The sequence below is a fragment of the Ascaphus truei genome, chromosome 5 (assembly GCF_040206685.1).
Source record: "Ascaphus truei isolate aAscTru1 chromosome 5, aAscTru1.hap1, whole genome shotgun sequence".
NCBI lineage: Eukaryota > Metazoa > Chordata > Amphibia > Anura > Ascaphidae > Ascaphus > Ascaphus truei.
The window spans coordinates 121339250-121359658 of NC_134487.1; the positions used below are offsets into that span (position 1 = coordinate 121339250).

The following is a 20409-nucleotide window of genomic DNA, read 5'->3' on the forward strand; positions in this document are numbered from 1 at the left end:
GTGGCTTGACGTCTGGAATTGAGCACCCCTGATCTAACTGACCAGGCAAAAGGGATAACAATATACAGTACCTGCCAGGTACATACAAATATCCTGATTCCTTCCTAGGTGCACTCTCTACAAGTTGAAAAACAAATTTGTAGTCACATGCATACCATTGTTCTCCAATTTAGTGATGGTTTATTTATTACCCACTAGTATTCACAAGAATGTATGAGTTTTTTTGGACATTAATAAAATCTGTTGCATGTCTTTGCCACAGAAAATACACACACAAATTCAAACTAATGAAATCATGTATTCTTTGGTATTATTGCAGAACAGATTGTCACATTAAAATCGTCAAATCCCAAACGGCAATGTATTGCTGTATAGATACATTTGGAATGTTTATTCATACATCTAATATTTTGTGGGTGTTTTCAAAATCTAAAGAAGCAGAAATATTGCAACTTGTCACTATGATAAAGGACCTGAAACGTTTTAGCAAATATACAGTATGAGAGGAAGGGTGTAAATTAGATGCTCCTTTTCTATAACCAAGAGAACCTCACTGACTTTAATTGATCATTGCTGAAAAAGAATCACCAACCCTTTCAAACTATCTCCTTATGGAAAATGTAAGGAATGAATGCACAGACAATAGTATTGTATGGTTGTTGAATAAACTAATTATCTATGTTTTATTTTGCCTTTGACAGCAATTACAGGCTAAAAAGTAATTAAGTAATTGGTACAGTATTTGCTAACCCCGGTTTCTTTGAGTCTTTGCAAAGCTTTTCCCTTACAATATGCAGAGTAATTCAGATGTAAGTGATTTCATTACATTGTACTATCATAAATGATTGTGTTGGAAAGCAGCTAAGGTGTTGCAGGGGTGTACATAATTACAGCAATTACGATCAAGCTCCTCATGTGGTGGAATGTTGGTAGGCAAATGATTCAAGCACTTCAGTCAATCCATTATTAATACCAAAAAGCAAGCAACTTTATATTAACTGCAATAAACACTAAAATGTAAGGTTCATACTATATGGGTGTCTTATCTGTAAATTCATTCAATATCCCCTGTTTCTCATACATGATACATTAGCTGTACATCACAAATGTGTTTGTTTTGACATTCAGGGTAATTCAACCCAAAGTACAAGTAGTCGTATTCATTCTCAATATTTACATGCTAATTGCAAGTAAATAACACGGTCATTAAATATATTCATCGTTCAAAAGAGAGAAGGTACAGATATAATGTACACATTCAATGTCACCAACAAGAGTTGGACAGTATGGAGCGCTTAAGAATACACTTCAGAGCACGTCTCAGTAAATGAAACACAGATCACTTCATAGGACACACACACACCTTACAATACAACACGCTAAGCATATGCATGCCTCACTGAACGTGTGAACCTTCAAGGAATGTAAGACAAGAAACAACAAATGTAGAACAAGTGACAGCACGAGAGGATAAACTGGGTATCTCTAGTAATAATGAAAAAAACACTTGCACAAAACTACACAAACACAATAAAGACTGGAAGAAATGACACACACATTTTAGACATTACAAGCCACCCACTCACTGTTTGCTATAAATTAACCTCAGCCCCCTTGTGATGAAATCTTTGAGTTACAATATGTATGGAAAACAGAAGACTTAAGGTCTTTATTTCTGTCCTACTAATACCAATAGTCATATGTTCTGTTACAGCACATACATTGTATTTGGGTATACATTTGACGCATGTAGAGTTTCCAAACTTGAGGCACTGGGAGGGGTCACAAGAACTAAACATTTTTTGGAGGTTCCCCGGCTTGAAAGCAACCACCCCAATGAGCCACCCCTACGCTCTATTTAAATTACCACTGCACCTCCATTTTATTGTAATAGACACTGTAAAGCTTAGATCATTCATCAGCATCCATGGATGTGCATAAAATAAGGGGAGATATTGCGAAACGCAAATGAGTCCAATTGTGTTAGATTTGCATTTGAAGTTTTCATGGCTTTTGGTAAATGAAGCTAAGGATGCATACAAAATAAGTGTACTATTTATTATTGATTGAAAAGCCATCCTACTCACCTATTAGCAAGTGGAAGTCCCAAAGATAGAGTATGACTTATAAATGCAAAAGGGGGCAACTATTCTGAACTTTTACTAGTTGCTCTGAATATTGTCACTGGAAAAGTTTTGTGGTATATTAACTTTATTGTGGGAATAAAGTAAAATAATTACATGTGGTCTTATAGAAATGGCAAAAGATTAAAAGAAAAGCTTGATGGAGTTACTGTACGTAGCCTGCTCCTTTTTATCAGTGATATTTTGTGAATGTTTTTATCATTGTCATTAAAGACACAAGCTGAAATATGTACATACAGTGTGTATGTTGTTCATTATTTATATGTAGGATTAAGCACGTACAGTATGCTACAATTTACAGTATAAGCTTACTCACAAAATAAAATACAAGGGAAACACACAGTACAAAACCTTAAACACATGGCTGTTCTTTTCGTTTAGCGGTGTTTGCTTCTTCCTTTACTGCAACTTCTCTTTCATTAGTTAAAAATGACTATATCACTAGTACATGTAAAAGATTGCAATGAAGTATTGTTCCGTACTTTATATAACTTTACAGAACTTTTTTTTTTTACCTGCCAAGTACGAATATGGTTTGGCTACATAAATTTTTTTATATTGCTTCTATAATATTGCTTATTGTGCCAATAAGATGTAAAATATGAATACCATGGTCAACCCTAACCCTTCATGTGCCGTTATAAAAACAAAAACAAAAGGGAGGAGTGCTGGAAAAGCAATTAATATTTTACATCCCTGCATTGAACACTGCGGATTAATTTATTAATAATAATAATAGCTTTTTGTTGTGGAGAAATCATATTCATAAGGTGAAATGTGTCACCTGCAAATTATTTTTTGAAGTCTTTATTAAAACCAGGTTGCATTTTATGATTTTTTTGTTTGTGTTACAGGTTTGAAACAGCGGGGGCTCTCCAGAGCTGAACCCCATTAATTTCAGCTCTGGGGACCTCGTGGTTCCAGAGATACTTACCTGCATAGGGGGTGCCAGTATCACTGTGAAGTTTAAATTACTAACTAATGCCCTGAATAAGGGCTATAATAATGTTATAAATAAATGTCCAGGTCACGCAGGCCAATAGGAAGCTGCAACAGATGACGTCATGGCTTCCTATTGGTCCGCATGACATGGAACATTTAAATGCCGCTATTACTGTGTGTTAGGCACACAAGTTGCCTGGCTGCACAGCTACCGGCAAAATGAAAAGCAATGCAACCTGAACTGCTGCTTTAAATGCTAAATACGGACTACAATAACATTGCCTGATTAAAAATCCAAACTTCAAAAGGTTTTGCACAAAAAGAAAGTCTTCTAACAGAAAATTATTGACTTTGGTGTCTGATGCCTTTTACAAGGATCAGTAGAGACAGAATAATGACGAAATGAAGTAGGATTTGAAACACAAAAAGAAGGTGTAAAAGAATAAAAAATAAAACGTCATTGAAGTAATTCGGGGGGAGGGGGAATCACAAAGATAAAAATGTATCAAGCTTTTCCAGTGTCGCAGGTGCCAGCACTGAACGTGTTAAAATACTTTTATGTGCAAGTTGCCAATTATGTACACTTGACAAAAAAGATACTCGCCCTGGAATATTGAAATAAGGTTTTCAGCTGTTTTGCTTTGTGTTCATTACGCACATAAATATTTATCTATATGAATGTTACTTAATGCAGTTTAATAGGGAAATATGAAAATATTATACTAAATATTACTGAAGCACATATTATAAGTGCACTCTAACAAGGTCATGTCATTTACTATTCATATTGGAGGGCACATTCATACCCTGAGCAGATGACCTAATGTAATTGTATTTATTGACCGGGCTATTCCCCTTTTCCCCATATCAAGAACTTTGTCAGAATTGTCCGTAGTCGATTATGCATGTTAGGGCTTTACTTTTAAACACTTTCTCCAGCAGAAATGGGCACCAGCTATGGAGCAAATAGTTAATTACACAAGTGTGCTGGATTAGTGAAGCATTCAAGGGATTTGACTGAAGCTCAATGATGACTACAAAAAAATATACAGTACAGTATATAGCGTAATACAATGTACAGATTCAGTAAAACAGGGGTTTAAAAATACTATTTATGCATTATTTACGAATTGGCAATGCAAAAGACTGTAGTAAAACATCAGATGTGCAAACCGGATCAAATTGTTTAAACATTTGGGAGACTAGCATCACTGGTACAATACATGTTACAGTACATAGAGGCATCACTGGTACAGTACAAATGTTACAGTACATAGAGGCATCACTGGTACAGTACAAATGTTACAGTACATAAGAGGCATCACTGGCACAGTACAAATGTTACAGTACATAGACGCATCACTGGTACAGTACAAATGTTACAGTACATAGAGGCATCACTGGCACAGTACAAATGTTACAGTACATATAGGCATCACTGGTACAGTACATACAGTACATATTGTGTACTCTAACAACGCATATCCACAGAGGTCTGTTATAGTTAACACAGGAATTTAATGTAACGTTAGTTAGGTCTTAGCTAAAGATTGTGTTACTCACATCAAGACCCTGAAATATGTCTCTTACAGGGTCTGGATTAGTAAGACCACAGTTAGGTATGATTTAACTTTTGTATTATCATTTACTGGGTTCTTTTCCTCTCCTGTCTTCTCTTACTTTAATGAAACAACTATTCAGGGACCGGGTAGAAGTAACGCCACCTTTGGGTAAGACATGCTTATCGCAAGGCAGTGCTAATGCCACATAGCGTTAAGCGTATGCTGATGAGAAAACTGAGGACCATTGTTTTTGCATATACAGTACAGGCATACCCCGCATTAACGTACGCAATGGGACCGGAGCATGTATGTAAAGTGAAAATGTACTTAAAGTGAAGCACTACCTTTTTTTCACTTATCGATGCACTGTATTGCAATCGTCATATACGTGCATAACTGATGTAAATAACGCGTGTAACAGGCTCTATAGTCTCCCCGCTTGCGCACAGCTTCGTACAGGTAGGGAGCTGGTATTGCTGTTCAGGACGTGCTGGCAGACGCATGTGTGAGCTGCCGTTTGCCTATTGAGCGAGATGTATTTACTCGCGAGTGTACTTAAAGTGAGTGTCCCTAAACCGAGGTATGCCTGTATTTAGCTTTGTGGATGCCCGTTAAACTCAAGGAAATTAACAGACGTTAGTGACTTATGCAACGTCACGTTAGTAGCCCAGATTTATCAGAGCTTTGAGTATGTTTCTTAACATAACTATTAGCTTTATTTATTCCTTTTCAAATGCTTAGACTCTGATAACGTTAAACATTGCGAATCACATTGGTATTTTAATGTCTTTATGCACACTATACACAACATATAAATGGTTCTACTCCATAAAACATACATATAAAAGAACAGACAACCCATTTTAGAGAGTTCTTAAAAGCTGTTCATATGCCTTTCATTAAAAAATTAAATAGAATAAAAACAGATAGTAGTAGACTTACCAGTTCCGATCAACAATTTCAAATTTGTTTCCTTCGACTGGTATTTGGTTCCGTATATCCTCTGAATCAAAAATTGGTTCGAGATACAGCCAAGCTTTCTGAACTTTCAACCAGGATTCCATAATCTCCTGCAAGAGCCACTGTACCGAAAACAAATTCAATATTTTGAAACACAAGCTATTTTTGGAGTCGCTAATGTGATGCGAGGCAGATGTCACAAATAAATCCGTGCAAGATAATATGAACAAAATGTTATTTTATCACGCATTCTATGCAATCACAGATTCTACCAGGGTTAAGAAATGCCTTCTCAACTTCTGTTTTCTGTTCTACTTGGGGAAGCACAGGGAAGAATGAGCCAGCACAGCTGCTTCTTTGTGCGTCTCACTTGGATGATTCACTCTCTTACCGGGTGACTGTGTCTATTGCATTTAGGCTCACATAATAAAAACTAAAGTGAAATCAATTTAACATAAAGAATGTTATACTTTTTCCCCCCTCCTTCTTAATATTCTACAGAAACACTGACGGCACAGCCAACTTTGAAAAGTTTTATATAATGAAAGTTACTGAAGCATAAATCACATTGGGCAATGAAATCTGAGATGTGGGATGGAGATGAAATCTAAAAGCTAATTAAATTCAACAAGAGCTTCTCAAAAGGCAACATACCAGCTTAGCCTCCCATGCTAATATTTCTTTTTCGAAGGGTGCAATAAATGGAGAGCCTTTCATGGTTGTAGTTTTCACAATGTGATCTTCTAGCAAAACCTTAAGGAGGGAAGAAATAAGGGGAGAAAAAGCTTAAGTACATGGATTACAGCACTGAATGAATTCCAGAGCCAAGATGAAAAGAATAGATAAGTTAGAGCTTCTGAAGAGATGAATTTGAAGCCAACTAGCAAAACGGATTGAAGCTTATTACCTCTAGTCACTGAAAAATTCCCTCAACACTTAATTGTAATTTGAAAAGGTCAGAAAATGTTTTCCCTCACAGTATTACTTCTACGTGCCTTAGCAGTGTATGTTTGCGAGATGCCAGGTCCAATCATTTTATTGACTTCAAAGTTCAAAGATAAATGGTCAGACAGACAAGATGCCAAAGACAAAAAGGATCCCCAAATTCCCCAACTTGCTGTGTCCTTGAGATCTTTATCTAATTGTTTACATTTAAACGTATTATTAGCTGGCACTTGCTGCTATGACATCTGCTAAGCCAAAGACAATTTTCTACTAGAACATAAAAACTAAAAACTATGTAATTGCAAAGGATCTAAGAAACAGTTACATGTGTATGAGTATATATCTGCATTGATTATTACCACAAGGATTTGTAAACTGTCCACGGGAGGGTGTGTGTAAATCTTTAATAATAAGTATTCAAATGGTTTCTTTGAAGGGATGTCTTAGTATAAAAACAAACATTGAAGGACAAAAGTCAAAATGAGCTATCAGGTTGCATTTACTAAGACATTTTGCATTTGGATTCATGTAGTCACTGCATTTACACAAAATATTTTCTTGTTTGCCTGAGTGGGAATATTCAGTAAGGAATTTAAAAGAAGCACAAACTAGTGCTTGCAAATTTATATTCGTTGCACCAGAAAATAATCTATTGCAAAGTCTTAATGTACACATCCATTTGCAGTAATTCTTCGCCGATTTTTTCTCCTGGCTACAGATATGGCTTTGAATTATGACTACGTACATATCTCTCTCAGAGTGACAATGTGGATTATATATATATATATATATATATATATATATATATATATATATATACAGTATATATATATATATATATATTTATATATATATAGTTCCAAAGTTCGCCTAAGGCAGGGGAAGTTGAATTACTTTGTTATAATACAATTCTGTAATGTACTGTACTCTCAATCACTACAATCCGAGTGGATAAAGTTTGATTTCTATCCATCCAACAAGCTAAAATGCTGACTCCAAGAAATTTCAATTTAGTCATTAAAGAGCAAACTTGACAGGGGTCTGAGTTTAGAGAAACCGACACAAATGAAAGTTTCAAAGCCGTTTGGACTGTTTATAATAAGGGGAGAGAAATATCCATAAAGATTGTTGGGCTGACATGTGTATTGGATTGTCATTAACAAAATGTTATTGATGTTTTGCTGATTTATGAAATTGAAAGCAGTTCTAACTTCTTGTTATATGTGTTTCAATAGTTACTTGTAAATAATTTACCTGAATTTCATCCACAGCTGCTAATACATGGATGTTTCTGTCCTTGTAAGGTGAAAAGATAAAACCAACATCTTGCCAATCTGCCTTCATTTTATTAAGGGTTTTCTCCAGAGCATATTCTTTACTGGCTTGTGAGCTAATTTGATTGAAATCATCAAGGTATTTTTCAAGGCCAAGCTGCAAAACTTCAAGAAGAGAGGTGCCTTCATGTGGGGTAATTGTAAACCCAACCTAAGGGGGGGGGGAGCACAGAAGGGAGCCAAGGAAAAATACAGGCATTATTAAGATGTCCTTTCACAACAAAAACAAAAATGAATGAAAGACTGTATTAGAAGACGGAAAACACGATCTCAGAATTTGGACATGATGGTGGTGCTAACAGATAGTTTGTGAGAGTCCGCAAAAGAATTGTTTTCAGCAACTACAAGAAAAATATTTGAAAACATCTCTTAATTGTGAAAGATGATGGTGTATCAAATACTGCTACAGTATGTTCACTTCAGAGCACTGACGATGCTCTCAAAATGCTTCTTACTGTTAGAGATATATACTGTATGGATGTATATCTATATATCTCTAGCACACACAAACACAGCTATATATAAATAAATATATATATATATATATATATATATATATATAACTGTATGTTCATTTGCATGTCTTAGACAGGTCTGCAACCCTATCTTTCCCCATTATCGCCCAGCACACAGCGCTTCCACTGCAGCAAGTGATTCTGGGAAATGACATGCAAATGAGCACACAGTGCCACCTTTTGTCTCATGCTCATTTGCATGTCATTTCCCAGAATCCCTTGCTGCAGTGGAAGCGCTGTGTGCTGGGCAATAATGGGGAAAGATAGGGTTGCAGACCTGTCTAAGACATGCAAATGAACATACAGTAATATTTACAGTTGCTTTATGCTTTACTGTGGAGGGTTTTTGTCACTTTCTTTACCCACCATAACCTTAATAATTGTATACACACACACACACACACACACACACACACACACACACACACACACACACACACACACACACACGTGTCATTTATCATTGTGTAGCGCAATACATAAAAATATATATTTTACGGCTGGTATATTCACTATATAATTCCCTATAGTTTACTCTCATTCACCTAAATGGGATTGAACATAGAAACTCGTGCCCTAACCACCCCTACTGGCGCTTAATGAATATGCACCTATATGTACTACTTCTTTAAGAATGTCATTACTGTACTGTATGTTCATTAGGCCTGTCCAGTAGAAAAAGATCTGTGAAACTAGTTTGTGGAGCTCTTCAGTGAAATTAATGGATTGTCAGTGTATGGTCTATTATTTTACTGTGCTGTAATATCTATTATTGGACTAACAGATACTTTGCAGTTTACAAACCTTTAATGTCTTAGATTACTCCTAAACAATAAACTTTCCAATTAATTTGCTTTTATTTTTAAGTAAAATGATATGAAGAGGAAACCAGGAGTATATTCAAAGTTATTTGAGTATGTAGTACCTACATTGTGAGTAAAGGCACGGACTACTCTGAAAACAATGACCGGCTCTGAAGCAGGGGAGTCTGGTTCATATCCTAGTGTGAGCTCTTGTGACCTTGGGGAAGTCACTTTATCTTCCTGTGCCCCAGGTACGAAGCAGACTGTAGCTTAGTGGGGCAGGGTCTGTACCTGTACAATTCTATGCACAGCGATGCGTTCCGTGAGCTATATTGTAATTGTGAATTAAGTCACATTAAGAAGGAATTTAGATTGAATAAATTATGAATCTCAAAATGCTTCTTACATGTCCTAACTGTTAGAGATATATATAAATGTATATCTATATATCTCTAGCACACACAAACACAGCTATATATATATATATATATATATATATATATATATATATATATATATATATACACACACACACACACACACACATACAGTTACCAGTGTCATTTATCATTGTGTAGCGCAATACATAAAAATATATATTTTACGGCTGGTATATTCACTATATTGTGATGGCTATTATCATTCACTTACCTGTCTTTTAACCATCAGTAATTGACATCATATTTTAAAAAGAGTACTCCTATATACCGTACTGTATAACTTGTCATAGTATTTAAAATAAGTAATGCAGGCACTGCATATACGTCTACAAATTCCAACTGCATAACATCTGTAAATTTCCACTGTTATTTTATTATATATACAGTGTTAATATATAGGGGCTTATTTTTCCATTACAATGCACAATGTGAGGTTCCGTTCACAATGCAATAAGAAGAACCAGGTGATGAACCTCAATATTTGCAGCTCACAGTTAATGACTGAACAGGAAGGGGGGAATGATATTGTGGCTTTTGTTTCAGTGACCACAGAGGCCATTTTGTATTTTATCTCTTAATCTAGGAACAAAACTGCAAACAACGCAGGAACATTCAAGAACAGGTTTTATATGGGTCCAATAAAATATATTTAAAAACATGGAATATATGCAGTTTGAGCTCTATAAAATCAATCAGCATTTGCTCTATTCTGTTTCCATCTTCATTTTAAAGCATAGCACACGGTGACAGTAATGACAGCCATGTATTTATTTTTTCGCAGGACATTGCAATTTGAATTTGCGGTAAACTGAATGCACAAGACAGGAAAAAGGCTGAACTGTCATTAGTATGCGTGTATGCAGTATAACAACCATGAATGGTGAACATATCAAGTATAAACTAAATATTAATACTATAACTGTGTTAATGTATACCAAGTAATAGACTGCAGGCTTTTTCTATTGTTCTGCACCTCTCTACTGTCTGTCACATCCTGTGATGTCATTTATGCCTGTGACAGGGACCATTTGGCAACAGCAGGAGGGAGTGCTTGGCAGGAGTGTGATTTTAATATGATATTTTCCTTTGAGACCAAGTTTCTTTAACAATGATGTATCACCAGTGTTAAAGGCATCAATGCTGATGAATAATTTAGTTATATTGTATTTTACGGTCATCCAGGAAGACATGAAAGTCATGTTAGATTACATTGATGCCTCTGACAACCGGAACATCCTGTGTTATAAAGAACATGACCAAAATGGCAAATCCATTTTTTTTTTAACGTTATCTTTGAAATGCTGTTAAATAAACCAAATATAGGTGTTTATTCTTTTCTGTGTTTTAGTACAGTAATTACAATGCAAAATCTATATGGCAGATTCATCAATCGCAAGTATAGGTAAGCGCACATGATTTGGAGTTTACTCCCATTCACCTAAATGGGATTGAACATAGAAACTCGTGCCCTAACCACCCCTACTGGCGCTTGATGAATATGCACCTATATGTACTACTTCTTTAAGAATGTCATTACTGTACTGTATGTTCATTAGGCCTGTCCAGTAGAAAAAGATCTGTGAAACTAGTTTGTAGAGCTCTTCAGTGAAATTAATGGATTGTCAGTGTATGGTCTATTATTTTATTGTGCTGTAATATCTATTATTGGACTAACAGATACCTTGCAGTTTACAAACCTTTAGTCTCTCAGATTACTCCTAAACAATACACTTTCCAATTAATTTGCTTTTATTTTTAAGTAAAATGATATGAAGAGGAAACCAGGAGTATATTCAAAGTTATTTGAGTATGTAGTACCTACTTTGTGAGTAAAGGCACGGACTACTCTGAAAACAATGACCGGCTCTGAAGCAGGGAAGTCTGGTTCATATCCTAGTGTGAGCTCTTTGTGACCTTGGGGAAGTCACTTTATCTTCCTGTGCCCCAGGTACGAAGCAGACTGTAGCTTAGTGGGGCAGGGTCTGTACCTGTACAATTCTATGCACAGCGATGCGTTCCGTGAGCTATATTGTAATTGTGAATTAAGTCACATTAAGAATGAATTTAGATTGAATAAATTATACCTGGTTATTTCTAAAACACAGACTGGCTGGGAATCTATCTGGAGAGGTTTGAAAACAACTGGACTAGATGTACTTAATATTATGCTGATAAACATAATATGAATGACTTGCTCAAAGATGGTAAAGACTGTAACTGAAGTTTTGCCATAGCCGCCACATTATGAAGACTAGCTAACTTTATATGTGGGCAGTTAATGAAGACGAGTTTTCTGAAATTATATGCTCTTAGTTACTGTATAGCACAAAAGGTTTTCTGCATAGTTTAAATTGGTCACTAGTGGCGGTACATTTTACTGTAAAGAACTCCTGCCATTTTAGTTCCTATTTTGTACTGCACTATACTAAAATAAGCCACATTATTGAAAGTAATGACTAGTGGTAAACACCTGAGCAGCAAAAAAGAATGAGCAGCAAAATGAACAATCAGAATATGGGCCCAGTTGGAGTCCAAAGGGTCTACTTTATAAATAGAAGTAATGAAGTGATAACATTTAGAAAATAAAATATAAAACAGTGATACAGCAGAATCACAGTTTTATATATGGTTGGGCACCAGAGTACTTCACTGGACGATACTGAATACAACTTTCTGCAGAAGTGTTTAGGAAAAATACAGTGAAAAAAAACTAGGGCATGGAATAAAAGATGTCCTAAACAGAATAAGACCCAGCCCTAAGGTTTTATAATAACTAGGGACCATGGTCAGGTTAGGTGAAGCAAAATGAAGCAAAATGTTCTCATGTGCTATCAACTGAAATGTGTACATGGAGAAAATGACATAGCAATGTGTTACAGTTGAAATATGTAGACATCTACTATTTAGCCCTTTTATTCCATAGCATGTTCATCTTTATCTTTGTGATATGTTCATACGGTAGCATATTACTTGATGCAAGACATTGATGACCATGCAATTTCTATTCTAATTTCATTGATCCTGGCTTTTACAGACTTGTCACACTGTAAGACTTAAGTTCAACTTTACTTCTTGAGAGAAGCCAGCAACATATGGAAGCACAATGCACTTTTGGCCACTCCAGCACTGAAGAGGCTACCTAAATCAATATACTGAAGCTTTTCAGTGGGGGAGAGCAGTTACAAATGTAGCCAACTTTATTCTGCACAAATAGTGCATTACTTCACAAAGGATTTTTGGCACTAAAGGGTTACAAACACAGAACGTGAATACATCACAAAATCAAGTCTTGGGACCTGAGAGAGTCATTTTTAAAACATCAAGCACAGTTTGCAAATTTTGTGATATCAATTTACAAACATAAATAGCTCAATGGTGGGTGAGTGAGATTGACAACATGTCACAGTATTTAAAAAACAAAGAGGAAAATGAAATATACACTCACAAACACATCCAGTGGAGGAAAATATCCACACTGATACTAGAAGCAGTGCGGAAAAATCCCATCCGACATTCCATCTGTTTCCAGGGATTAAATGTAGAAATCATATATAATATAGACATTTCTGTCTGAAAGTCATAAAACCCTGACACATCTGAGCTTTCATTAAAAAGCTTTAAGATGGGACTTGAATAACAATCTGCCTTCGCTAATTAGTATTTTCAGTTTAGCATATTCACTTTCAGACATATTGCTGTTTGCACATGGTAATTTAGGTAAACAGATAGCATCCACAGCTGCATCAATTAACACAGCTAATCAAAACTGAATTCAGGTAATTAGGCCCATTTATGCAAAAAGTCTGTAATTTGGGGGGGAAAGCTGGAATCTTTAATAATATTCCTACAAGTACAGTACAACCCTATTTTCTTAAACAAGACACTGTGAGGAAAAACGGAAGCATAAATGTGTGAATAATGTGGATGAGCAAAACTGACAAATTGAAGCTGAGTATTAAATTACTTTTTATTAGCAGAAATGTGCTTGTTTGTTTCTAAATGTTTTCACTGGTAATTACAAGTAATTCACAATTATGTTTCAGAAACAGGGTTCTCAGGCCAAATTGTAGCTGGAATTCCTTACACATTCATCCAGTTGGCCAGACTAGCTCTGCATATGTTCTTATATTTTTCTCCTAATCTCTAATTTAACGAAGAGGCCAGAATATAACGAACAAAGTCCCCATACGAAAGATTACAATTATTCCTCGTGTATGCATCACTAACCTGTCCTCTGCATCTGAACACATGTATGACAAATCCTTTGTTTCCCATAGAAATATAAATGTCCAAAATGTTTGGTCCGATATGAACATGTTCAAATTCAGAGAATAGCAGAGTAGATTGATCTATGATTGGGTGTATTTTAATAGGATCCAGTTATGAATTGTATCTTAATGCCTTAACATATTTAGTATTCATAAATCTGTCACACAGAAGAGCACAGTACTGCATGATTTCAGTGCTTCTTTAAAAAAATATTAGTCAAAACAAAGGATGAATGAAGTCTGCTACGCAAAATCCAGCTTTGTATGATTTACAAATGAGAACAAAAAGTATCATATACTTATCACAGTAGTATATTGACAAAAAGTTATTTTCACCTTTTCGCTCATCAGGTTCCAGTGTCTTGGCTTAATCCCTGGTGTACACAAAGCTCTTACAAGAGGCATGTTGATCTTAAACTTTTCAAGCTTGGTCTTTATGGTGGTAGCTACTTTAATAGGTCCGTGTAAATCCGGGTGATAAAATGCTTTTGTCAACTTGTAACTATCCTTCCATAAATTCTGCACCTGATGACAAACATTTTTCAGAAGGGAGTTATTGATCTTTTTACAGTTGTGTTGGATTCATTGATCAGGTTTCCAAACTCAGGTTACTTCTTGTTATATTAAACCAACTAAATGTAAATAGATTTTATTGCAAAAGAGCATCTTAATCTTTCTTTGACTGTTGGGAAGCTCCATTTCATCTGCCTGTTCAAGGGGATGTTCCTATGCCATGTTATACTTCATTGTATAACAAAACAAAGCTAATCTTATTTTATTCTATAAGTAATTGGTAGACTGCATTTGAACATTTAAAAATATGACATAAAAAAAAAAAAAAAACGTTCATAATTAAAGCATCGTCATTGTTGGAAAGGTGGCCTTGAAAAATGAATGGGAAAGGCAGCATGACCTTAAAGTCCAACAACACATTTTTAATGGGCTTTAATTTCATTAACAGGTTTGCGTTTGGGTTGTGATCCTTCCCAGTTGAAGTATTGTATGGTAAATGTTGAAGTGTTTGCTTATTATATGGCTACTTGGCTATGGCGGTGGGCTTGGGGTACGGTTATGCTTCAGTTACCATGGGGCCGGTGCAGGTACTGGCACTTATTTGGTTTCAACCCACATGAATGTTTACTATATATTTATTTTAAATAAGACTCATACATTTATTCACAAAATTGTGTCCATCTCTATTTTTTATGGGTTTATGGGTAATTTAAAAGAGATTTATTTTGGGGCTTGGGCGCCTTATAAAGGCGCTTGAAGTCATGTTTTAAAAAAATAATGAGCAATAAACATTCATGAAAAAAGTTAAATATTTGAAAGACAAACAATGTTAATTGTAATATTTTTCAATCCCAAGCTGTGTGTACTCTACAGTATATCACAAAGGACTAACCTCCTCTTCCACTTCCTCTGCATTCACTTTTAACAGAGGACCATTCATCCATTTGTCATAGTAAGTGTTAAAGTGGACAGCAGTGGTCCATAGTTTGTCATAAGGCTCCTTTAGTTTGCAGATTTCTTGTATTTGGTTAAAAGAGCTTATCTGCTCTGTTCCTAAAAGCACTTCCTCTTGGTTGATCAAGGTCCTCTGAGAGAAACAAAAATCAGGGTTCATTAAAGGTAGAATACCCATTAGTGTATACTGTAGAAACTGTGCATCTTACCCTCTATTTCTTAAAAAAGTGACACAAATTTATTTAATTTTCACCTGAGACAAACGAAAAGTAATTCAGCCTTTCAATTTCCCCTGAGAGTCAATTAGTGTCTTTCTGGCTTAAATAAACGTTTTAAAATGTAAAATATTCTAAAAATACAGCGCCACACATAGCTATTAATTATTGCTTATATTCTACTGCATCATTATTAGTGGCTGTAAAGATAATATCCCAAAGAAAACAACTGCTATCTTCTTATACATTTTTAGAATCCCTTTACATTCTTTGCAGTGGCATAATCCGTTCTAGTAGAAGATGCAACAGTTTTTGACCAACAAAAAATGTGGGGTTGTGTATACTGTAGTACAGTACATGAACATTTCACTCTGTTTAGATTAAGGTATTTTCTTGAGAATAAACCAGGTAGTAAAATCTAATCTTTTACCAAAGGAAAACACAGGTTTCTCTTGGATTAATAATGCAACTGTAATTCTACATTAGAATCGTTACTATAAACCATTAAATGTCTTAATTTTCACCTAAGTGAGGAAATACATATATACACATACGTATAGTTAATTAGTTAATTAATTCACTACTGTGTTTTGTCTATAGATTGTAATTAAAGGTTTCAATGGATCAAAAGTGAGCATTTAAAAAAACTGCCAATTAAATTAACAGATTAATTGAAAATGCAAGAATTTAGTTAAATAATTCGCCATGAGAAGATCCAGATTACAAAACTTTGCCTGGTCAATTGTCGAAGTGTCTTAAAGAAAGTAGTGATACTGTGTTGCATATCAAAACGATTCTAGAGCTAGAGGAGAAAGCATATTTGCCCTCATTTTAAAATATCTACACTATTAATGCGTTCAAACCCAAGGGGAGATAAACCTTTCATAAAATTAATCTCATTCTTTAGCACAACACTGGAGCTGTACGTTCCAAAATACAAAGAGTAGTAGTAGTGAACATCTGCAAACAAAAAGCAGGGGAACGCCTTGCCCCCAATACCACCAACTCCCATGTCTGATGAACATGACCTGTATATGCTAACGGAATTATTGCCCCTCCCCTTAACAAAATAAATAAATACATCTAATAATAGGACTTCTTTTCAAATATGTATAAAGCACGGTTGTGTGCATTCTAAACCGGAGTTGTTAAGTAATACAGCTTATGTCTATTGACTGTCAAGAAATAAAGCATACAGTAGTTCAATGTTTTAAAGCTCTATGCTGCAAAGCTAGATACAGTATGTGATTTAGAAGGATATAGTGCTCCTTACTTGGATGGAACGGTTAGTAAAACATGCAGGCAATTCAAACTCACTGTATAACTTTGCCCTCTGGAAGGCTTTAAATATTTCTAAACAAGTTGTTAGACATTTTATTTCCTCTTTTATTTGACCTTTTTATTTAATTAAATAAGACTTTATTTTATTAGATGTATTAAAAATATGCACAAAAATAACAAATATAGTCTAAGGAAATTAAACAAGAATAATAATTCAAATAAAATGAGGCTTTAGAATATGCAAAAGAGAAGACACCTAATGAACTAAGCTACACAGTGCAGTTCCTGAACAAGACATTAACGTGACATAGTACATACAGTATACACAGGACCTCTTTCATGAACAGGGCTTTTAATCTTTTTATTCCAAACACAGCAAACTGAGATAGGACTTACCTCCTCAATAAACTCTTGGATTTTTCTGTTGATGGCGTTCAGCTTCTGCGCATAGACATTGGCTTCAGTCATACGCTCCTTCTTCTGAAATTCTTTCACATCAATGGCCACATCAGCCATGCGCTTTGTAAAGTCCTTCTGCCACTGAGACAGCTTTGCCAGAGCTGCATCATGCTCCCTCTGCAATTGTGTCTCACTGACAAAGTGAGCGAAAAAAATAGAAGACATGGAATCTTCTTTTTATGCACTTAAATGGCATGCTACTTTTTCAGTGTTCACATTTAAATTGGACAGAATAATTTAGCTCTGGCTTTTAATTTCAGAGGGGTTAATCATCCTAACAAAGGTCAATCAAATTTAATCTTCACTAAAGCTGCTGGAGCTTCAATCACCTGCAGGACATGTATTATATTCCCATTTCAATGCAAGAAAGAAGGCATTACTTTCATCATGCATCACTAATGTGCTAACACCATCCACCATTAATATTTTACTAAAATTATTAATTCCGCTGAAACTATTACTAGAGGTCATTTCTTGGAAGGAAATCCTGTTAAGAAACAGGTACATTAACTGTGACACTGGCTTAGCAGTGCCCTCTAATCTTCATACACTTTTGATCATCCAACAGAGCTATAACAATAGACTAAATCTCAATTACGTAAAACATTATCGGGTTTAGGTTAAAACAACAGTGTCACTTTCTTGTAGACTTATCTTCCCTATTGTCTGTGGTGACATTAATAATCAATTCCTTTTTATATGCAGCACATACAGTATATGCATTGCTTTCTCTTGCAGTTCCACTGACATATACAAAATCAGTTTGTCCGACAGCATTACCTATTTCTAATGATAGGGATGATTCTTTCAGGCCAGGAAAAGGTATTGCCGTTCAGAATAATGACTTCTTTTGATAAATATGCATAGTCCATTAGGAAAATTAGGTTTTCAGCTGCGACTGATAGTGTTTCCTAAGAATTAAAAGAAATATACTTGCATTTAGACTAAAAACAAAAGATGGAACGACAGAGGTGAACAGTCTCATAAAGCATTAAGCATGCAGCTCTTTTACACACAGTAAAAGCCCTACTAATGGCCCTTTTAGATAAAGCACAAGGCAACAATGTGACAATACACATCAACACGTTCCAGCTTTACTTAGGGAAAATACATTAATTTACATTAGGCTAACAATACAATCCTTTTTTATAGTACTATCTGTAGGATTTTAACATCCACAAACAATGATTGGATATACAATATACTAATAAGACAAATAAGACTGTAATACCAATATTTCTGCTTCCAAAACTCTACATATACACATGCTACTTTTACGAGACGATAAATGATAACAAGTACAAGACAAATTAGCCTTTTGTTGCCCTAGTATAATTATAATGGGTTTGATAGTCTCTGTAGAACCTCAATATACAACTGCATTCTATTTATTTTTCAAATTGACCAACCAGCTCCTTACCTAAAAGCGTGACAAAATGTAAATAAACTGGTCTTTCCCATCAGTTCTATTACTATAAGTATTTGCTACAAACCTCCTCTCAGCCACTGTCAACTCTGACACTCATTAACCATGTGTCAATTTGGCATTTTCACAACACACTCTGCAGAACAGCTGCCTACTGTAAGTGAGCATCGTAGAAAACAAAAACAGAGTGCGGAAAAAAAGCAAAACATATTTTTATAGTAAAGAATTAATTTGGAATACTAGCATTCACAATCTTCCATGCGTACTGTAAAATGTGAGGCAGTCAGTTAGGTACAATAGCGATTAATTTATAAAATCCGAACGAAAATTAAAGCTAAGAACGAGGATTACTACTTCAATATACATCGCCAGACTAAATGAAAACACAAATTAAAAGTCTTAGCATTAATACCTTCATGAGGGAAACAATAATGTGTAAGTAATGAAAATAAACACATTCATGTATATTGCCTTTCAAAAGGGACTACATTAGAAATTATTCTGCGCTTTATCAGAAAGGGTTTAAAATATTTGTTACATGCCAGGCTGTAAAAACATGCCGTCTAAAAAAAGAAACATCCTTATTTGAGCAAAGCCCAAAAATCCAGATGTCACTTACCTTCATCTCCAAAAGCTCGACACTCCTCAGTTTGTCTACATAGTTGTGCAGCTCCACAAGAGCGAACGTTGATGCTGCAACGGCAGTGATCTTCGTGACAATGCCATCATACTGCTGGCAAATTGTTCGATTAAACTTCTCGGACGCAGTTGCAACTTTGTTAATTATGATATTAGTCAGCTGGCGGGTATGATCAATCATCCTCTGTAAAAAAAAAAAAGTCAGACAACGAGACATCTAATCATTGCAACCAGAGCAGATAAATTTTGTTCCTTTCTCATACGTGTCACAGATTCTATCCCTCCTGACCCTCTACACAGCCATCGACTGTCACATTTAGATTCAGCGAGCTCCCAGCTTTTCTTTATCCCTGCCTCAGATCTGAGACTCTTGGCTATCAGGAAGACAAGCGTCACCAGCTGTCTCGAAGCAAGAAGGCAATCAGGTGAATAGTACTTATTATCTTTCATTGCTTTCTGAGGAGTGACAAGATTGATTTAGGACCAGGAGCACATCCCTATATCAGGAACAATTACCGGGGTCTTAGGTTCCATCACCGGTACACATGTAAAACTGCAGAGTCTGCATTCCTGGCCCCACAACTTTCTCATATTTTATAAATAAGATGTTCATTATTTTTATATATTTATACATATATATACACACATATATATATATATATATATATATATATATATATATATATATATATACACACACACACACACACACACACACACACACACACACACACACACACACACACACACACACACACACACACACACACACATATACATACATACATACATATATATATATATAGCAGTTGCATGCAGGCAAGCGTTTGCTTGAAAATTAATTTGTATACAAGGAATAAAAACATATGCAACTGCACTGACCCACAAGAGACATTCTTTTCCAGTGCATTAGTCTTAATTAGACCCAGAGAAGCAGTTAGCTGCTGTTTAAGGTTCCTCTAGGTATATCCTTGTAGAAGATGCCACATTTTTTTTTAAAGACCAGCTA

General features: G+C 35.3%; 1 protein-coding gene across 1 annotated transcript in view; it reads right to left on the bottom strand.

The window, feature by feature from the left end:
* LOC142495286 (dynein axonemal heavy chain 3-like) overlaps window positions 1-20409 on the bottom strand; it is a 1152169-nt gene that overhangs the window by 877210 nt on the left and 254550 nt on the right. Inside the window, exons 15-22 of the mRNA XM_075600542.1 lie at window positions 19381-19584; window positions 18116-18246; window positions 17273-17468; window positions 15319-15513; window positions 14250-14438; window positions 7808-8038; window positions 6263-6361; window positions 5591-5730 (exon numbers count right to left, since the gene is read on the bottom strand). Coding sequence (XP_075456657.1) covers window positions 5591-5730; window positions 6263-6361; window positions 7808-8038; window positions 14250-14438; window positions 15319-15513; window positions 17273-17468; window positions 18116-18246; window positions 19381-19584 — 1385 coding nt within the window. The remainder of the gene's footprint in view (window positions 1-5590; window positions 5731-6262; window positions 6362-7807; window positions 8039-14249; window positions 14439-15318; window positions 15514-17272; window positions 17469-18115; window positions 18247-19380; window positions 19585-20409) is intronic.